The 19856-nt window shown below is 36.8% G+C and overlaps 1 protein-coding gene and 1 long non-coding RNA gene across 2 annotated transcripts; both read right to left on the bottom strand.

Annotated features, from left to right (window-relative positions):
- Positions 1 to 6059: 6059 nt before the first annotated feature.
- Positions 6060 to 16494, bottom strand: obst-B (obstructor-B). The gene is made up of 6 exons (XM_030384528.2): positions 16358 to 16494; positions 16101 to 16158; positions 11620 to 11842; positions 10898 to 11016; positions 6398 to 6794; positions 6060 to 6337 (listed from the first exon to the last, which is right to left on the bottom strand). Exons 2-6 carry the CDS (start codon positions 16138 to 16140, stop codon positions 6166 to 6168), a joined length of 951 nt encoding a protein of 316 aa, XP_030240388.1. The 5' UTR covers positions 16141 to 16158; positions 16358 to 16494; the 3' UTR covers positions 6060 to 6165.
- LOC149091752 (uncharacterized) lies at positions 12474 to 13486 on the bottom strand. Its single transcript, XR_016196565.1, has 2 exons — positions 12994 to 13486; positions 12474 to 12929 (listed from the first exon to the last, which is right to left on the bottom strand). It is a non-coding gene; the product is annotated as an uncharacterized LOC149091752 (long non-coding RNA).
- Positions 16495 to 19856: the final 3362 nt, after the last annotated feature.

Below are 19856 nucleotides of genomic sequence, written 5' to 3'. Positions count from 1 at the left end.
TTGATTATTCATTTTTTATTTTATTTATTATTTGTGTAATATTTCTTAATATTTCGTTAGATTAGAGTGTATTCACAAATTCAAACTGTTGTTCCATAAATCGCATGCATCTAATGCAATAAACTAATATACTCTTTGATTTCGTCCCTTACAGGGTATACATAATACAAGGCACTAAAAACAAATGGCAAAGCCCGGCCAAATACAGGCACTAACTGCAGAGCCATGGGGATGCCTACAAGCTGCCTGACACAAAAACAAGAAAATTATTTTCATGCAACAACAAATTTTTGTGATTTTTGAGCAATGAACCCAAAGCGAGAGCAGAGGAGAGAGAACGATGGAGCTGGCCACAACGAGGTTTGCAGACAGTCTATGTACATATATATCTATGTATACGTCGAGTGCTCCTATATGGCCCGAAATTGTCCGAAAATTGTGCCGCAACGGGGAGTTTTTCGGCACTGGGCGACCATTGACTGGCTTTTCCAGCTAACTGCGGCTGTTGCTGGTTTTTGGGGCTGCTCTCTGTCAACTGGCTGCACGCATTGCATACTTTGCGGCGTTTAGAGATTGCAAACAATGCCCCAAACGAGACAGAAAAATAAAAATAAAGGCACAAAAAAAGGAATTTCAACTGAAAGTCTGCTGCAATTTTATATATGGCACTATGATTTATGCCATCATCATAATAAATTTATGTGATTTATCTAAGCCAAGTCGGGATTGGCAAAGAATTTTTTTCATTTTACTATGCCATGCTGCGGTAGATTTAGTTGAAATGATCTACCCTTTAATTGTAATGCAATTACATCAACTGTGTGTGTGTGTGTGTCTGTGTGTGTGTGTGTGTGTGTGTGTGTGTGTGTGAGTATGAGTCTTATTTGTGTGTCAAGTGAATTCATAACTTTTTGACAGTTTTAGGTTGGCATTTGCATTGCCCGTTCGCTTGGACTTGTGCAAAGCAACAAATTAAAAATGTAGACCATTTTTTAGCATTTATTTGGAACTCTATTCATTTTGTGTAATGATTGGATTCATTATTTGATTAGCAAACAATTACTGCTCCATATATGTTTAAATCTGCTCTTCTATAGGTCACAAGCAACACATGCCGTCTTTTTTCCTTGCGCTCTGTTTCCGATATCAGCCGCACATCATGCTCACTCACTCTCGCTTCGAGTGAGAAACTTCAGTTCTTTTTCATTTATTTTTCTGTTGAGCGCCTTGAGTTGAGTTCGAGTGACGCTCTTTTAACGAACATCGTTAAAATCGACAATGCAAACGAGATTCTCATTGGCATTCATATGCAGACACTACATTTGCGCTCGCAATTGATATATGTGTGTATGTGTGTATACACGTACACATTCAGCATGCACATCAGTCGCCTACATACCAATGCATTTCGCTTCGTTTCAAGCAACTCAACGAAACGGTCGGGGAACAAAGAGAACGAAACGAGCCGATCGCCAAAGAGTTTATCAAAGCAGCGAAGCAATCGGCAGCTCTCTCAGTTTTTTCTCAGAGTATGAGTGAAAGGCACTTATTTGCAGACATCGACAAACGGATGTTAATTGCGATGTATGTGTGTATGAGTAGAAAAGAGAAAGACATAGAGATATGTAGCTTTAAGACATACAAATGTATGTACCTGTACATTTGGGTGTAATAACGTACTCATAGCTTATTTTAACCAGCAAAAAAAACAAAATTTGTATGTACGTACATGCATACATGAATAAAAACGAAACTAAAATATATATCAACAAAATTAATGACAATTGCTATATTTTTCATATTAGTTAATTTGTTAAAATTGTTAAAATAATTTTATAATAATTGAAAATCCTAAAATGAACAAAAAAATAATGTAACTAAAGTGTGTAATAAATAAATAAAGTGAAATAACTTTAATTAGATTAATTTGAATTGCCATAAAATTGTAGCTGACACTGAAATTTCTTGCCAGCTGCTGCCATTCGCTCACTCTTTCTCTCTCTCTCTCTCCTTTCCTGCTCTCTGCTTTGCCTATTCAAGATGCCAGAAGTTCGTCCAGACAATTGTCTGTCAAACTGTTGTCGTGATAGGATTTTAAGTCCTAAATTTGGCAGTCTTTTTTTTAGCAATACGAATATGCAAATTGTGGCGAGGCTAGGCCAGGCGACAAGTTGTGTCAGGTGCGACTGTCGTGGCGGCGGTTCATTAAACTGGCGCTGCCCGTGCAATGTGCAGCACTTAATTAGCCAGCTGTGTGTGTGTGTGTGTGTGTGCGTGTGCGTGGGATGCTCTGACGAAAGTTTAATGAACTTGCTGGGCGTGAAACTATGGGCGTGTGGACGCGCCCATGGTGGTAAAATCAAAACGTGAGGCGCTAGGACACGCCCCTAGGCGTCTGCACAAATTAGTTACAGAAGCAAAGGCGCAAAAAGGATATGCGCAAGTGGTCAACAATTATGAGGGAAGGCGGCGGAGCGGAGGGGCAGCCAGACACGGGCCAAGGCAAAGTGGCAGCAGCTGCCGCTGCTTGCTGCTGCAAAGGACCTCAATGAATGACATTTAATTATTTCATCAAGAAAGCAAATAGCCCAAGGAGCAAACAATCAACTTCTGCCCAGCATTAGGCATTGGCATATTTTTCTCTTTCGTCCCTTTTCTTATTACATTGTTTGTGATGCGAGCCCACATTATGCTGTTAGCCGACTCAGCCATCATTCGCATCCGAATCAGCCCAGAGCCTAGCCGGGCAGCAGGACAAAATATTTTCGCTTTTGGCCTGTGCCCAAGGATGCTCGACACCCAAATTGTTTGCGATTCATGGAATTAAGGCTGCGCACAGAAGCACATCAAAAGCATCATAAGAAAAGAGAGTTAATTCCTGGACGCAGATCTTTTATAAGCGGCTAAACTTGCTGCAGCTGTCTGTTGTCCGTTGTCTGCTGGCTGGCCGAGCATCGAGTTGTATAATATTAGATGAATTCATTAATAACTCGAGAGACGAGATGCTCACCGGCTAGACATCTCGAGACCTACTTGACCAGGTCTTGACCCGGCCCCAACGCAACAGTGTTTCAAATTATTATAAAAAAGAAATACAAAATTAATTAAAATTTATTTAATACATTTAAAACCAATTCATCAGCTTAAAAAAAAAAATAAATAAATTAAATAAGAATATTAATTTAAATATTCTGTATTCCATGTTTAGATTCATTTGTAAACAGTAAAAAAAAAAAAAGAAATTTTTTGTTTAAATAAAAATTTGTTATTATATTTTTATTATCCTTGCCAATTGATTTAAGCTTCAGCAATAATATGAAGTTCTGTTATCCTTAGTAAGTTACAAATTTTGTTGAACAAAATTGAAATGAATCAAGATCATGGAATACAGATCTTTTTACCCTTTCCACTCATTCTATATCCATTCACTTACCCATCCATGATTTATTCCATCTTTTGTTTGTATACTGACTTACCGAAACCATAATCAATTTGCAGCAGAGCCTCAAGTCTTCCCTTAATTAGCTCTGGTTACAATTAGCTAGAAGTTCGTCGCCAAGTAGCTTTCAGCTCTTGCTTTCGTTCAGTTCTTAAGTTCTTATCACGTCGTATCATCCATCAACTCGCCAACTAATTATGCAACATGACAATCAAACTAGAAAAATAGAAGACAAAAGGCAGAAGAAGAGCCGACAGAGTGAAGCCTGTGCAGGACAAAGGACATGTTCGAGGAGGCCGAAGGGCAGCAGCTATCGGACCTCGCGACGCTGCTGTCTCTGACAATTACGCAAATTGTTGTTGTCATTATGTAAACACTTGTTTATGTCAAATTTGACATTTGATACGAGCCGCAGACGGGACACGCTGTACATGTGTGTGTGTGTGGCACACACACAGACATATTTGAAGCGATTTTCGCAGAGGCCAAGACAAAGGCCTGGCTGGCTGGCTGTCAAAGGACAGGTGCGCTTGGACATGTCCACGTTACACTTGATTAAGTAGGCGCTGAGTTCGACGAAATGGTTTTTAGATGGCGCCCACTCGACAGCCTCTGCTGGCCGTCCAGGTGGAAGAGCGACCGTTGATCGGGTCACAGGACGTGCCAAATTATTGACGGCGTGACGCCAGTTTGCCTCGCAACGTGTACTCACAGTGTTTGCCCTCTGACTGCCTGGGCGGTGGGTTGATTAATTAGAAGCCACAGCCAACGGGCTAACAGCCATGCTGTCGACCTTCCTGCTTTGCGCTCACATCCTTCCCTTCTGCCTTCGCGCATCATGCTGGCCATGTGCGTGCGCCAGTGACCGCGTCACAAGTCGCCAGGGGGACGGTGTCGAGCCGAGTCGAGTCGAATCGAGTCGAGTCGCGTCGCGTCGACTGAAGCTGAGTTGAGTGAAATTGAGTTGTTCATTAACACCAAACAAAGATACGGCCAACAGACGGTGCTGGCCCCGCGCATCATCATGGTTGAGCGCCTCATCCGGTGTTTGGGCAACGCACGCTTTGATGCTTGCCCTAAATTGTTTAACTTGGACATGCCCATATTTGAGGTACGTTATTTAATCGAGCGGCGTATGTTGTGCTGCCCCTGCTACTCCTGCTGCAGCTCCTGCTATTGCTGCTACTGCTCCTGCTACTCCTGCTCCTCTTATTCAAGTTAATTTCCGTTGTGCAAACTACTCTAAGTTTTCAAGTGGGTGTGTGTAGTCGGTTTGATAAATCGTAGAAGGGCATAATCAATGTACGTTCAGATAGTATATGCATTAAATTTAAGTGGTCAATTAAGTTGGATTTGATCTGATATAAGTATATGCCATAGAAGTAGATTGCTTACTAAAAATTGAAAAAATATCTTTAAAATACTTTATGGAGACATATCTCCTCTGCTATAAAAGTGAGCGTTAGTCAAACTCAAAGAACTCTTAGCGGTATAGTATGGAAGAAAGTTCTTATAATATAACCGATTACACTTGACTCTTATTAGTCACGTATTGCTCTTTACTCTTCGGATTCCGCGTTTTTATAACCTGAACTCATTGAAAATGGGAAATCATTATTCCTGGACTCATGCATATCTTCAACATTTCTTAATAATACATAAATAGGGCAGATACAAATTTGATAACTTATAGTATTCTTGACGAATTGATTATGCTTGCAATCCTTCTGATCTTATGTTCGCATCTGAACACAATATATGCCTCATAGCTTATTCGCCCAACAAATTTGAAAAAAAAAAAAAATCTTGAAGAGGTGGTGCCTGTGGTAGATACCCCTTAGTCGTACCCCAAGGTCCTTTGCTATGCCACACAACTTGTTAACCTGTTGCACTGCAAATCAAAGTATACGTACCTTCTATTAGCTAGTCCAATTGAAATCCTATAACTACTTTTCGCCCATCATATTATGTCCATTTCTGTATCCACTTTTCCTTGCCATCCTCTTGGCAATTGGCAATTGTTGGGCATAAACAAATGCTGCAGCAAGGCCAAGTGAAATGTCTTATCGCTTGTCGGAGATTTTACTTTGCTGCTTAAACAATACAATTTTACGAGTGGCCACCCCGCTTTGGCCCCACCCACCACTGGCACTTTATGTTGCCAGCTCAAATCCCGCCCCCTCCCACACACACACACACACACACACTTCGATAATGGCCACTGTAAATCTCGTCCTTTCAACTGCTCGCAATTCTCACAATTCGCACAATGCAATTTTCGATGCGTTTTATCGAATGCTCCTTGTCTGCCAAACGTCATACACATGTCCAACACAAGTGAATATATATATATATATGTGTGTGTGTGTGTGTGTTGGTTCGAGTTGTTGCTGTTTTGTTGCATACTTTTGTGCACGCTCAACGGCAAATTGAATTTATGCGCTGCAGGCACATTTAAAGCGGAGCAAGGACCGCATTGATTGTATCCTGGTAAGCTATGGAGCTGCCAGGCAATGCCCCTATAGGTTTATTTAAACTTTTTGCTTGCATAGCAATCCTTGTCTGTATGTGCATAAAGAAAGCTGAATATTTAGTTGGCTTTAAATAGTTCCGCATATCATTTGAAATTTACGGATTCTCTGATTGGCGGAATTGGCGGACATTTATTTGTGAACAGGATGGGACGCACTTAAGACTAAACACAGTCGGCAATTGGACCATCGCAGTTACTCCTCCTCCAGCTCGGGCGCCTCCTCCTCGACGACGACCTTTGGCTTCGGCTTGCGCCTGGAGGCGCCACGCACTCGTGCCGGACGCTTGGTGGTCGTTGACTTTGGCTTGGGATTCTCCAGCTCGTCCAGCTCCGCATCGGTTAGACGATCCTTGTACCAATCAGCGCTACATGGGAAAAGCTTGTTACATATCTTCAACACTTGATTGAGTGACCGCAGCGCTTACCAGTCGGGCACCTTGCGAGCCCAGTCGCAGGTCTTGTTCTCATCGTCGAACACCTGGCCCAGCTTGCAGCCGTTGCGACGCGGCACATCTCCGTTCACGCACACATAGAAGAACTGGCAGTCATCAGGATCGGCGTAGCGCGGATGGGTCACGGCAATGCTCTCGTTCACCTTGGGGCACTGGAACTCAAAGATGTCCTCCGACTTGCAGCCAGTCACGCCCACCTCATCGGGCCACGTGCAGATGCCAGTCTTCGGATTGAACACCAAGCCCGCCGGGCAGGTGATCATATTGAACATGCCATCCACACAGAAGTAGAACTTGTCGCAAATGCCGGGCTTCTCGTGGCCAAAGTATCCGTTCTTGCGCGGACAGTGCAGCGATGGCTGGGGAGTCTCTGTTATGTATTATATTAATATGATATATGATAATTTTAATAAACGATTTGGCATATTTAAATAAAACTATATTCATAATTGTTTTGCTCATTGAACTTCTGTTTCTTTTCTTCGTACTTAGAGTTATTATAGTTGGGATAATTATAATATGTAATATTAGTAAAAACGGCTGAAGAAATACTAGTAAATTTAAGTAAAAATAGCTGCACATATAGTTGTAGACTTATTAGTAGAAATAGTAGTATAATTAGTAGCAGAAATATAAGTAAAATAGGGGTAGATACCGTAATAGAAATGTTAGTAGAAAGAGTAGTAGAATGAGTAGTAGAAATAGAAGTAGAAATTGCGGTGGAAATAGTAAAAGCGTTAGAAATAGTGGTAGAAAAAAAATTAGTATAATTAGAAGAAGAAATATCAGGAGAATTAGTAGTGAAAATAGTAGTAGCAATAGCTGTAGAATTAGTAGTAGTAAATAGTTGTATAAATAGTAACAAAATTATTCGTAGAAATAGTAGTAGAATTAGTAGAACAATTAGTAGTTTTATTAAGAGTAGAGTTAGTACTAGAAATAGTAATAGTAGAAAAAGTAGTGGAACTAGTTATTCCGATTATTAGTGTTAGTAGTAGTAGAGTTAGTAGAAGAATGAGTAGTAGAATTAGTAGGAAAGCTAATAATAGGCACATTAGAAGAAAGCATTAGTAGATAGCAATAAGGAGTTAGTAATGAAAATAGTAGTAGAATTAAGAGTATAGTTAGTAGTTAGTGTGGAAATGATAGTAGTAGTAGTAGAATAAGTAGTAGATATAGCTATAGAATAGGTAGTACAATTAGTTGTTGGATTAAGAGTAGAGTTAGTGGTGAAAATAGTAGTAAAAATAGTAGTTGAAGAAATACTTGTAGAAACAATAGTTCTACTAGTACTACTACTTTCTACTTAGTAGTAGAAATAGTAGTAAAATTAGTAGTAGAAATATTAGTAGATTTAGTAGATTAATTAAAAGTAGAGTTAGTAGTAGAAATTTTTGTAGAATTAGTACTTTACTTAAGAGTAGGGTTAGTAATAGAAATTTTAGTAGAATTAGTACTTTAATTAAGAGTAGAGTTAGTATTAGAAATTTTAGTAGAATTATTAGTTGGATTAAAGGTAGAGTTAGTAGTAGAAATAGGAGTGTAGTTGAATACAAAATAGAGTTAGTAGGAGAAATATTAATAGAATTAGTAGTTGGATTAAGAGTTAGTAGTAGAAATAGTAGTAAAAATACCAGTTGAATTAAGAGTAGAGTTAGTAGTAGAAATATTAGTAGAATAAAGAGTACAGTAATTTTACAACTATTTCTACTACTTGTTCTAGTCTATCACTATTTCTACTACCATTTCCACACTAACTGACTTCTTATTCTACTCTTACTTTAACTACTATTTTCACTACTAATTCTACTATTCCACAGCTATATCTACTACCATTTCTACTACTGTATCTTTTAGTAACTCACCTAATAATTTTCCTACTATTTCTACTACTAATTTTACTATTAACTCTATTACTAATTATAAAGATATTTCTACAACTACTAACTCTACATCTATATCTACTACTAATTATACTTTTTCTACTAATATTTCTACTACTATATCTACTAATGATTTTACTAAAACAATATCCACAGTTATTTATACCACTAACTAATTCTACTACTTTTTCTACTACTATTTCTACTACCTTTTCTTACTAACTAATTACTAACTCTACTTTTAATAAAACTTCCAAATTCTACTATTATTTTCACTACTAATTCTACTCCTAATTCCACAGCTATTCTACCAACATTTCTAATACTGCATCTATTAGTTACTCACCTAATAATTTTCCTACTATTTCTACTACTAATTCTACTACTATTTCTATCGCTTTTACTTCTACTACTATATCTACTAATGATTTTACTAAAACCATATCCACAGTTATTTCTACCACTAACTAATTCTACTACTTTTTCTACTACTATTTCTACTACCTTTTCTTACTAACTAATTACTAACTCTACTTTTAATAAAACTTCCAAATTCTACTATTATTTTCACTACTAATTCTACTACTAATTCCACAGCTATATCTACCAACATTTCTAATACTGTATCTATTAGTTACTCACCTAATAATTTTCCTACTATTTCTACTACTAATTCTACTACTATTTCTACTGTTAATTCTCCTACTATTTCTATCGCTTTTACTTCTTTTACTACTAATTTTACTATTAACTACTAACTAAATAACTATTAACTACTAATTATACAGCTACTTTTTCTACTAATTTTTCTACTACTATATCTACTAATGCTTTTGCTATAGCTATATCTACTATAAAATCTACAGCTATTTCTACCTCTAACTCTACTACTAATTCTACTACTTTTTCTACTACTATTTCTATTTCCTTTTCTTACTAACTAATTACTAACTCTACTTTTAATAAAACTTCCAAATTCTACTATTATTTTCACTACTAATTCTACTACTAATTTCAAAGCCATATCTACTACCATTTCTACTACTGTATCTATTACTTAATCTCCTTCTAATTCTTCTACTATTTCTACTACTAATTCTACTATTATTTCAACTAATAATTCTAATACAATAGTATTACCGCTTTTACTATTTCTACTACTAATTTTACTACTAATTCTACTACTAATTCTACAGCTGTTTCAGCTATATCTATTACTAATTTTACTACTACTTCAACTAATGTTTCTACTACTATTTCTACTACTAACTCTACTATTAATTCTACTACTATTTCTATGACTTTTTCTACTACTATTTCCACTCCTTCTCATACTAACTCTACAATTAATTTCATAATAATTTCTACCACCAATACTTTTTCAAACACTTTCTATTAATACTTTTACAACCACTAATATTTCTCATAGTTCTTCTTCCTCTCTTACTGTTCTACAATCACAACTACTCTTACTACGAGTAGTAAGCCTAAATATTTGCATTTTTTAAAAGTTCTTTAACAGAGTGTTTGCATATGAAGTCGTGTGTTTTTTACTCGGTCCCAGCATAGTTTTCAGTGTCGAGGCAGCATCATTTGGCTGCAGTTGTTTATGCTCTAAACTGAAAGTTTACTGCCGCAGTCGTTGGCCAACAGTGCAATCTACTGGAAGCCCATATCTTAACAGGACCAACTTCCTGTGGCCCAACGTTGGGCATTTCCTCTGGCAAGGAGCATGCTGGAGCTGGAGCGTATGTAGCCTTAAATCGATTATGCTGCAGTACTTCTTAGACAAAGGAGAGGCAAAAATAGAAACCATATGCTGGTCAAAGACAAAGGTAATTGAAATGGCCAATGGGCGAGTATGAGGTGTGCTAATTGCTTCGATGTATGAACAATTATTTATTTAAATTTTGAGAGCGAGCTACTCTGAATAGTAGTGAATCTCGTGCCATTCAGTCGTATGAGCATACGACATGAGCATGTAATGGAGCTGACGTGAAAATATGACTAATTGGAAATTAGAAAATGTAGTCGACTTTAAGCCTCTTTACTGTCAGTGCAAATGCCAAAAAAAAAAAAAAGCCTTGGAGGCCACGTGTCGTCCCAAAGGCCTCCTTGTCCCGTCCCCCTTGGCCCAGTAACAGTAAAATCATACTGAGCGTGACAAAATAAAATAATAAAATAAGAAATAAAACAAGTCTACCAAGGAAATGGCTAAAATAAAAACGAAGCACCCAAAGCAACCGAGAGTGAGAGAGTGAGAGAGCGAGAGGGAAGACCCATCCAAGCCAGGGGACCAAAGACCTATTGACGACAACAATTTGGGTTAACCATCTCGCATGCTGTTTTGCATAATAAATAAGTTAACTTTATTTTTTGTATTTTGTTCTTGCTCTTCTTTGGATTTGTTTTTTTTTTTCGAGCTTTAAAGGTACGCGTAACGAGCAAATAAGTGTGGGCACGACCGTTGTGTTTATTGGTCTGATTTTAGTCAGGTTTAAATATAGCGGCAAGCGTGAGATTCCACGCTGAGCCACACGCTCTGCATACTTAAAATAAATTGAAGAGCCCAACTTGACTCAAAACTCACGCAGCTTGGAACGCTTGGTGCAATCGATGTTATAGGGCAAATCGCATTTCTCCTCGATGGGCGAGTAGTCGTTGAAGACCATGCCATCGGCGCACAGACGCTCCGTGGGCACACCGTCTCTGTAATTAGACCAAAGCCGGAGCTTAATTAGTGCATTGCCTAAAATATATGAAATAATTTGGAATTTATTTGGCTTCGAGTTTATCCGGAGTATTTACTGTTCCACTGCCAGCTTTTCACTAGCTATTTTTATGCTCACATAGAGCTTACACCTCGTTGGATTCGTGTCATATTGTAACACTTTTTTTTCTCAGCACGCCTGAATTATTAATACTTGAAGAGCCAATGGCGCGAAAGATGAACAAACGCGCATTTTTATGCATCATTGATTAAAGCGAATAAAATAAGGAAAGCAAAGCAGCTCAAAAGACTGAGATGGGGGTTAATGCAAGGCATTTAAATGCAGATTAAGTATATATACGACTAAATGTATATATAGATCAAAATATAAAGCTTATTGCCTCCTATTGTTATTAGCTAACTGTAATCGAAGGTAGAAAATATTCCACCCCGAGCTCTTTGGGAAAAATGAAATATAGAATATATACGGTATTCCTCATCTATTAAAATATTTTCCTCGATTTAATTTCAGATTTCTGCCAATATCTTATTCACATCTTCCTCGACATATATACATATATGTATGTATATTTGTGACTTACAAGCACGCATAATATTTATCGCACTGTTTGCTATCCGGATAGAAGCCATTTGGCTCCGGGCACTCCTCGCTGGGCTCGTACTCTGCCGCTGCCTGCACTTGTTTCCGTTTGGGCTCCACAGCCGCTTCCTGGACAGGATCACGAATTCTTGGTGGTAAATGGCGCTGTGAGGGTGGATGGCCCGGACCCACTCGCATATATGCACGCTGAGCAAGCGTTGTTCCTGTGCAACAAAAAGAATAAAATGGAATATTGTATAAAATTAGCTAGAATTATGATATAATCATATCATTGAATGGAAGAGTGGCGTAAATATTGTAAAGCAAAATTAAAGAAACTTAAGGAAAATGTATGTGAAATAATATTTAGGAAGCTCAGTCAGTAAATTACAAATTAGGACATTTAAGATATTTTCTTAAAATATATATTAAGGAAAATATATAAAAACAATTTTAAGAGATTTATTATTTAATTATTATTGTTATGTATAATATTATTGGTTTTATTTTTTTTTTTTACTTTTTTAAAAATGTTTTAAAATGTTCCGAGTATTTTCATTTTTAAATGTTTTGAATTAAACAAAAATTATAAAAATAAAAATATAAAAAATATAAAAAATATCCATAAATAATTATTATTTTTTGTTATTAAAAATTAAAATATAATTAAATATTTTAATTGTTTTAATTAACTAGTTTTTCTGATTACCCCGACTGACTTTTCATTTTACTTTATTTATTAGTATTTACATATTTCATATATTTTATGTTCAAATATCATAAAATGTTATCATAACAAAGTATCAGAAACTTAAACAGCAAGCAAGTAAATTATTTTTAAAATAAATTAATCAATGTATAAGTATTATTATGAATTGTTTTCTTTTCTATTCGCCGGCCGGTCAGTCTTAACAGAAACCACAGCCCTAATTTTGTGCAGTGCACAAGTCTACACATTTTTTTGCTTAATTTTTAGACGCTTAAAACCAGTTGCTGGAACTTAATATATGCCGATATGTATATGAGTCGAGCGTGTGTTATTTCGTTGTGTTATGGACTGGGAGTGGAGATTGCGACATGGACTAATCAGGCAAGCGACCTCAAAAGTGAAAGTTACGACATACAACAACAAAAATAAATAAACCTCTCCAGAAGCGCTAAATCAGCTGTTTTTCTGCCAATCAGCTGGAGGTGAGCTAATGACACGACTTGGCCAACGATTAGCCAAGGCATGGCCAACAAAGCCATTGCCGTGCACTTCCGACAAGCTGCAGCGAATTGCTGCAACTCGTGGCACTTCAAGGTGAACCACTTTAAATGGCAACAATGCAAAAAAAAATAAATAAATAAAAAAAAATAATACGAAATATTAAACACAATCGAGATACGAAAATACAAGAAAAGACGAATTCAATTCAATTGCGAGAGCTGTTGTTGCTGCCTTGCCTAGTGGAGTGTGACTGCCTGACATTCGATTAAACGTTAATAAAGAAACAATTCCACAGAGCAATTAGTGCGTAAAGTGTCAGGCAACATTTAAGCCCACCACCAACACCACAGAGCAGCAACAACAACAACAACAACAATAAAAACAAGTTGTTGCCACTGCAGCCGCCGCTTGTCATTGAAACACGTTTTCGTACACGACTTGACCAAAAAAAAAAAAAAAACAAAAAAAAAAAAAACAAAAGAAGAAAAATGAAAAAAAAAAAACTCACAAAAGGCAGAAAAAGTAGCTATGACTTTCGTAGTTGATTTTGGCTATACTCTAGCTGAGAGTCAGACAATGAGCACTTCAGCTACATGAAGAGCTTTGCAGTATGAATAATTGAAGAAAGATTTTATTTACCAACTTGAAGGTTGTTCTAGGTAATACTACACATAAATATTGACTCAACTATGTAGTTTTATATAACTATATAGATATATTTGCATTCAAGTCAATGGTACTGCGTCTCTTTATATATAAACATAAAAACATAAACATAAAAAACTATATACAAAATAATGTAAATGAAAAAATCATAAAACTAAAAATTGTGTTTAATGAATTAAAAAATATATGAATTTTCAAAAAATTAAATATTGCGTATTTGTCTCTCTATTAACATAATAATATAATAATATGAACCGAAACAACATCTACATACTTTAAAATCCTTTTAAAATGAAAATATACTAAAACAATTAAACGCTTAATTTTCATTTAAAAAACAAATTTTAGGTTTTTAAAAAATTATAAGATAAAGGATTTGGATTAATGTAATTACCTCAAAGTTTTATCTATATGCATATACATTTTAATTATTTATTTATTTACTATTTATATACCAATCCTCAAATATTTTATATATTATTACTCAAGTTTCTCCCGGTACAATTATTTATATGTCTATAGACTTATTTCTACATTATCTTCCCTTTGGCATATGCTCAACTGTGTCGCATATTGGTCGGGCATGCGCTTAAAGTTTTCCGTGGATCTGACAGCTTGTCAACAAGTTTATCATAGAATCCCGGTTGCGACAGTCTGCCTCTTGTCCCCTGCTCCATTTCCCCTGTCCGACGACGCCTCGCGTCCCCTTTGACTCGTATTTCCAGTGCGGTTAAACTAGATTAATTGAGTGCCTTAGCCAGCGAGCTGATGAAATTGAGAGAAAAAATACCCAAAGTCTATTTTTTTTTTGCCTTGTTTGCTTTCATCGTCGCATCGAATTCGAGTCACACAATTTTGTGGGTGGTCGGGCCTGTCGTCACATAGAGAAATAAAATGGGCGTGAAACATGCGTGTGAAGTTCATTGAACATTTGCCAGATGAAATAGAAACAGCTAGCTGGCAGTATATCTTTTTCAGGTCGCTCGCTCAACTATTTTGAGCTGGGATTTAATCAAGCCATTCACACCAAACGGAGAGGTTTTTAAACTATTAAAGTTTCTCCTATTTGATATAGACTGTTATAGCTGGAACATAATAACAAACTAATTTAGTTTGATTGTTCTATTTCTTTAATGGTTAGCATCGTTTATGGCCAATAGAACTCCCTTGTTCACATACCGCACACACAACATTTGCCCCGTAATTAAACGAGAATTCTATTTCTGATGCCCACATATGTATATATGTAGGTAGAGAGAGATGATATTTAATGAGGAGTGGCGCACAAACAATTGCCAATAATTTTCATGGCCATTTTAACATGATTACAAAATATGTTTTACACTCCCACACAAACACACACACACGCACATCCATGTGACTCTTGTGTGAAGAGTGCAAATTAACAACAACAAAAAATACAATTTGATACGTGTTTTGGGGGGCAGACAACATCAATTTTAATGAAGCGCCACACCAAACAAAATATTCCAACAAAATACACTCGTACTTCCAGCTGGGCAAAAACTATATATTAATTGTCGAACATTAGTCAAATATGAATTTCAATGAAATTAAATGCATGCGTGCTGACACGTCTATTTATATTTCTAACCAAAATTATGCACACATATGTAAATGCAATTTACATATAATGCATGAAATTCCAACAAATAGAATCAGATATAGAGATATTTAATGGGAAGTGCCTGACTAGAGAATACCCTAAACTGTATAGGACGAGTAACCAAGCAAGAGAGATACTAATTCGATTGGCTATATTTTAATAGTTATTTATAGCATTTATAATAATAAGTTCTCAAAATTAATTAAATTTGACATTTGAATAAAGTTATTAAACAATTTCAAACATTAAAAAATTCATTTAAAAGGAATTTACTACAATTCCGTATCAGTTCTTACGCTACCTGGCTTAAAAGCTTTTGGAACTCTAAAGAATATGTTGTCTGAATTTATTTATTCAATATCTTAGCTGAAGTAGTACTTTTTCACATATTTCAGAAGATAGACGGAATAACTTCATACATATGAGTAATCATGAAACAAAGATCTAGTTTCGAACCTAGCACTCAGAGTTCTTCACAATAATAATGTCGAGTAGAATTAATTGTATTTTTTCATGGTAATGCTATAATCATAGACTCTGTAAAGTTGCTCATAATATTATTATATTATATTAATATATATTTCTTTGTATATACTCCATAAGGTCACGTCTATTACATTCACATCCACTAAAAGCTATATACCCTATGGAAAACGATAATATGTTTAGGGTATTGCTAAAGCATAGTCATTCAAATTGCACAAATTCACAATTGACGACAGTTTCCATCCAAATCGATGTTGAATTATTGGGGAAAAATTACATTTGTTGTCGCTATTAATATGCATTGGGCAAATAACTGTTTCAGCTGAGGCTCGAAATGAATGCTAATTGTTTGGCGCTGTCAAATCTATTTGAATAAAATTACTCATTATGCTGACTGCCGATGCCATCTCATTAATTGCCATCGAGAGCAAGAGCGAGACGGAGAGGGGAAGGGAGAGGGAAAGATAGAGGGAGACCGAGAGACTTCACTTACCCACGAGCAGCGCGAATATGCAGATTTTCATTGACGCCATTTTGTTCAACAGTTCGACCTGTGCAAAGAGAAGCATTTAAATATCGTTGTCTTTGTTTATTTATTTAATATTTGGTCTAATTAATTATTTTATAGTAGCACGAGAATCTGTTGCTAGCACAAGTTAGACGAGTTCATTTGGATTTCCCACCACTTTGCAGCACTTGTGCAGTGTTTCAATTCCACTCGTTTCACACTTCACCAATTGCACTATTTACCGTGTTTTCTCTGTGTTTCTTCGTGCGCACGCGTCGCCGTCTCAAAGCCAACTGTCAGCTTTGCGCCTGTCTCAAACACTTTTTAAATGTGCTTTGCGACCTGTTCGTGTTGTTGTTGTTGTTGCTGCTACTGCTCCCTCAGACAACAACAGTTCGAAGCAAACGAGACAAAATGTGTTAAATACTTTATGCAAAATGCATCTCGGCTGACGGCTTCAACTGCGGCTTCGACTTCGGCTTTGGCTTCGGCTTGGCTTCGGTTTCGGTGGCGCATGCGTAATTACCGAAACCGGCTTGAGCTTTTAAAGCTTTCAGCTTTTGGCAAAAGCTCCCTCAAGTCGGGCTTGAAGTGCGCTTGTGCTTAGCTACCGCCTCAGCGAAAAATACGTTATTTAAAAAAAAATGTAAAAGCTTTTATTTGTAAAATCTTAACAAGCTCCTATAAAAAAAAAAAAAAATAGATAATTATTTAGAAGTCTTGCACGCATTTTCCTATATTAAAATTTAATTTTAAAATTGTTATTTGTCAAAGTCAGCCGCGATTTAATGTAAAAGCAAAAATGAGTTACAAAAAAAAAAATAGAAATTGAATGTATGAAATTATAGTATCAGTTATTATTATAGCCTAAGCGTATTTAAAGATCAGTTGGATGTCCATAAATAATACTGGCATACTAGCTAACTAATTGGTTAAAGCTCTAAGCAAAATGTGCTGTAGAATCTTAGACAGTAAAGGAAAATAATAAGATAAGCAAAAAAAAATCATAGCTTAATTATTATAGCAAAGAATAAAACACTTAATGCATGATCGACTTCAGCACTATCCATGTATTTCTTCTTTAAACTGACATTAAAGTTTCCGAAATGCTTTAAATTTTTGCATATTATGAAAAATATTTTTTAGATTTAATACCAGTCTTAAAGGGAATGTATAAATTTAATGAAACTAGAACACGCACTAAATATGTATGAAAACAACAGCAAACAGAAGCAAACAGAAACCCATCGAGTACATGGCGCACTTTGTAAAGATTGTCGAGGCAGACAGAACCTAACCGGACTCAGAACCAGACCCAGACCCGTACCCGGACCTGGACCTGGAACCCGACCCGTAGGCAACAATTTGTACATGCTAGGAGAAACATAATGGAAATCCAACACGAAATGCTCGTTGAAATATTGCATAGCTGTTACGAGCGTTACGAGCGTGCGTCCAATAACAACGCTGCCAGAATTTGTCAAAAGGCTGAAAGCTGTCAGCCAGTCAGGCACCAGGCCAGCATATGTCCCGTAGCTCCCAGGCCTGGCCAGGCTAGGCACGGCCCGGCCAGGCATCGATGATTTGCATTTTAAAAATTAACTAAAAATTATGACAAAATGTTTGTGTGTATTTGTGTGTATGTGTGTGTGTGTGTGTGTGTGTTTGAGGACGGCTTCAGGTGTCGCCGGCTGCATGCAGAAGGCTCAGGTCATGTTTGCTGCATCATTGTACAGGCCCATGTCCAGCACCGGCTCGAACTACCAAAAGTTCCCTTGGCTTGTTTTCCAGCTGCTTGACTTGCATTTGCCATGTCACTGTGTGTGTGTGTCAGTGTGTGTGTGTGTGCGTAATAATTGTGATTGTGACAAATTGTCTTTTTGTGCTAAATTTGCTCGTCCGCATCTCCTGTTCGCATTTAAAGCGTCCCATTTTATTTGGCCAAATATATGCAAATTGTTAACTTCAATGGCAACGGCTATATTATATATGTAAATACTCTATATATTTAGATAACTGATTATGGGCGTAAAAGGAAATAAGCAAATTGAAAGCGGAAAATCAACTGCAAATCTGCACGACAAATTTGCTTTTATCATGGGCTGCTAAAATATTTAAATATATGAAAATGGCTTTGCACTTTGACCTGACGAAGAATAATAGCGCCTGTGGACATGTGACTTGAAAAGCCGTTTTTAAAGAAGTTAAAGGAGTTAACTATGAGTATTTTATTTTATTGTGCTTTATTTCTCTTAAACATTTTTGTTTGACACCCACACATTAAGCTTATGCTACAGACTTATTTTTAACAGAAGTTAAATTATGGATTTGCTATTTGAGAATTTTGTTTTATTTTTACAAAATTCAGTTTGACATTTAAAAACAAAACCTTGACATAGAAAATTTTATTTTATTTTAGTTTATTTATTTTTGCATTGTTCAGACACAACAGTAATGCAATGAATCCCTATTTTTATAAATATAATTTATTTATTTATTTATATACAACATATTTCGATAGACTTTAAGATACTTTATATTTATTGAGACTGGTAAATACGTAATATTTTTGTATACTTGAAACTACAGTGTACCCATATATACCCAAAACTAAATGCCAGAAAAATATTCGATAATTTTATAAACTTATAAACAATATAGAATATACAGCAAGTCTATCTACTTCAGCTGCAGGGTATTTCAATGTATTTGGACATGTTTAATATACCCTTGAAAATACAGAATATACAAATATTTTTCATCTCATTCACACTCAACATGTAGCATAGCTCATAGTCAACTTCTCTATGTCCGTCCTGTCCAGCGAATTTTGGAATTTAAATACGCTTGCCTCCAGCATAGACGACTTAAGCATCTAATCCCTGCTATCATCCGAAACGGCGACAGATAAAGTTTATTGTGATTTCGTTGGGATTATGAAGCGATTACGAAAAAGCGACGCCGCACACTGTGTCCGCCCCATTAGAATGAAGATTGAAATTCAAACGTTGCGGAATTTTCGGGTGTCCATTGTCATGGGACTGAGCACGTTGCACGCTGCATGCTGCACGTTGCTTTCAGTTGTCGCGCTATCCAGGGCTGCTCTGCTCGCTTGACTAGCGGCGGGCCGCGGACCTGCGGCTCGTCTGCCGCAAAGTATGCAATGGCAGCTCTCAAGTGCCTGCCGCCTGCTGACTGCGCTCGAAAACTTTACCAAAAGCTAATCATAATTTTCTCACAGATAGCTCCCACTCCATCTCGCGCTCTCTTCTCTCTCTGTCCGCCACTTGTGCACGCGCCGCAGCAGCTTTAGTTTAGCTTTCGCTTGCAGTTTTTATCAGCTGCAGCTTTATTTTTATATTCAATTTTTCGTGAACCGCAGCGCCATAAGCGCCACGTTATTGTCATGTAATTGAATTTAATGGCAATACGAATGGATCCGCATCCGGTGGGCGGTGGGCGGTGGTCGGTGGCTGGTGGGAGCGTGTGGTGTGCAGCGGTCATTCAATGTATTAGCCGGCGATTATCTGGCACTTTTGTGCTGCGCTTGCAACATCGGGCAACAATGGCAACGCCAGACGATTGTTCCCCATGCGGCAAGGGTGCGCTTCTTCCCTCTTCTAAGGTCAACAAAGTTTTTTTTCTCCTCATTGTTTTTGGGCATTAGCTGAGTGAGCTGAAGAGCACGTTTGAATAGTAAAAAATAGATATATATGGATATATATGTATATAATTTGGCTA

Source organism: Drosophila navojoa, chromosome 3 (assembly GCF_054131105.1).
Source record: "Drosophila navojoa isolate 15081-1374.11 chromosome 3, UAZ_NAV_1.0, whole genome shotgun sequence".
NCBI lineage: Eukaryota > Metazoa > Arthropoda > Insecta > Diptera > Drosophilidae > Drosophila > Drosophila navojoa.
Note: the sequence above shows the minus strand (reverse complement) of the source record. Positions and strands in the feature narration are given on the sequence as shown.

Excerpts from the sequence above, each read along its gene's own strand:
- obst-B (XM_030384528.2), bottom strand. The coding sequence starts at position 16,140 with ATGGCGTCAATGAAAATCTGCATATTCGCGCTGCTCGTGG. Across the intron at positions 11,017-11,619 it reads GATAAATATTATGCGTGCTT|AGACGGTGTGCCCACGGAGC; the intron begins GTAAGTCACAAA and ends GTCTAATTACAG. Across the intron at positions 6,338-6,397 it reads GCTCGCAAGGTGCCCGACTG|CGCTGATTGGTACAAGGATC; the intron begins GTAAGCGCTGCG and ends TTTCCCATGTAG.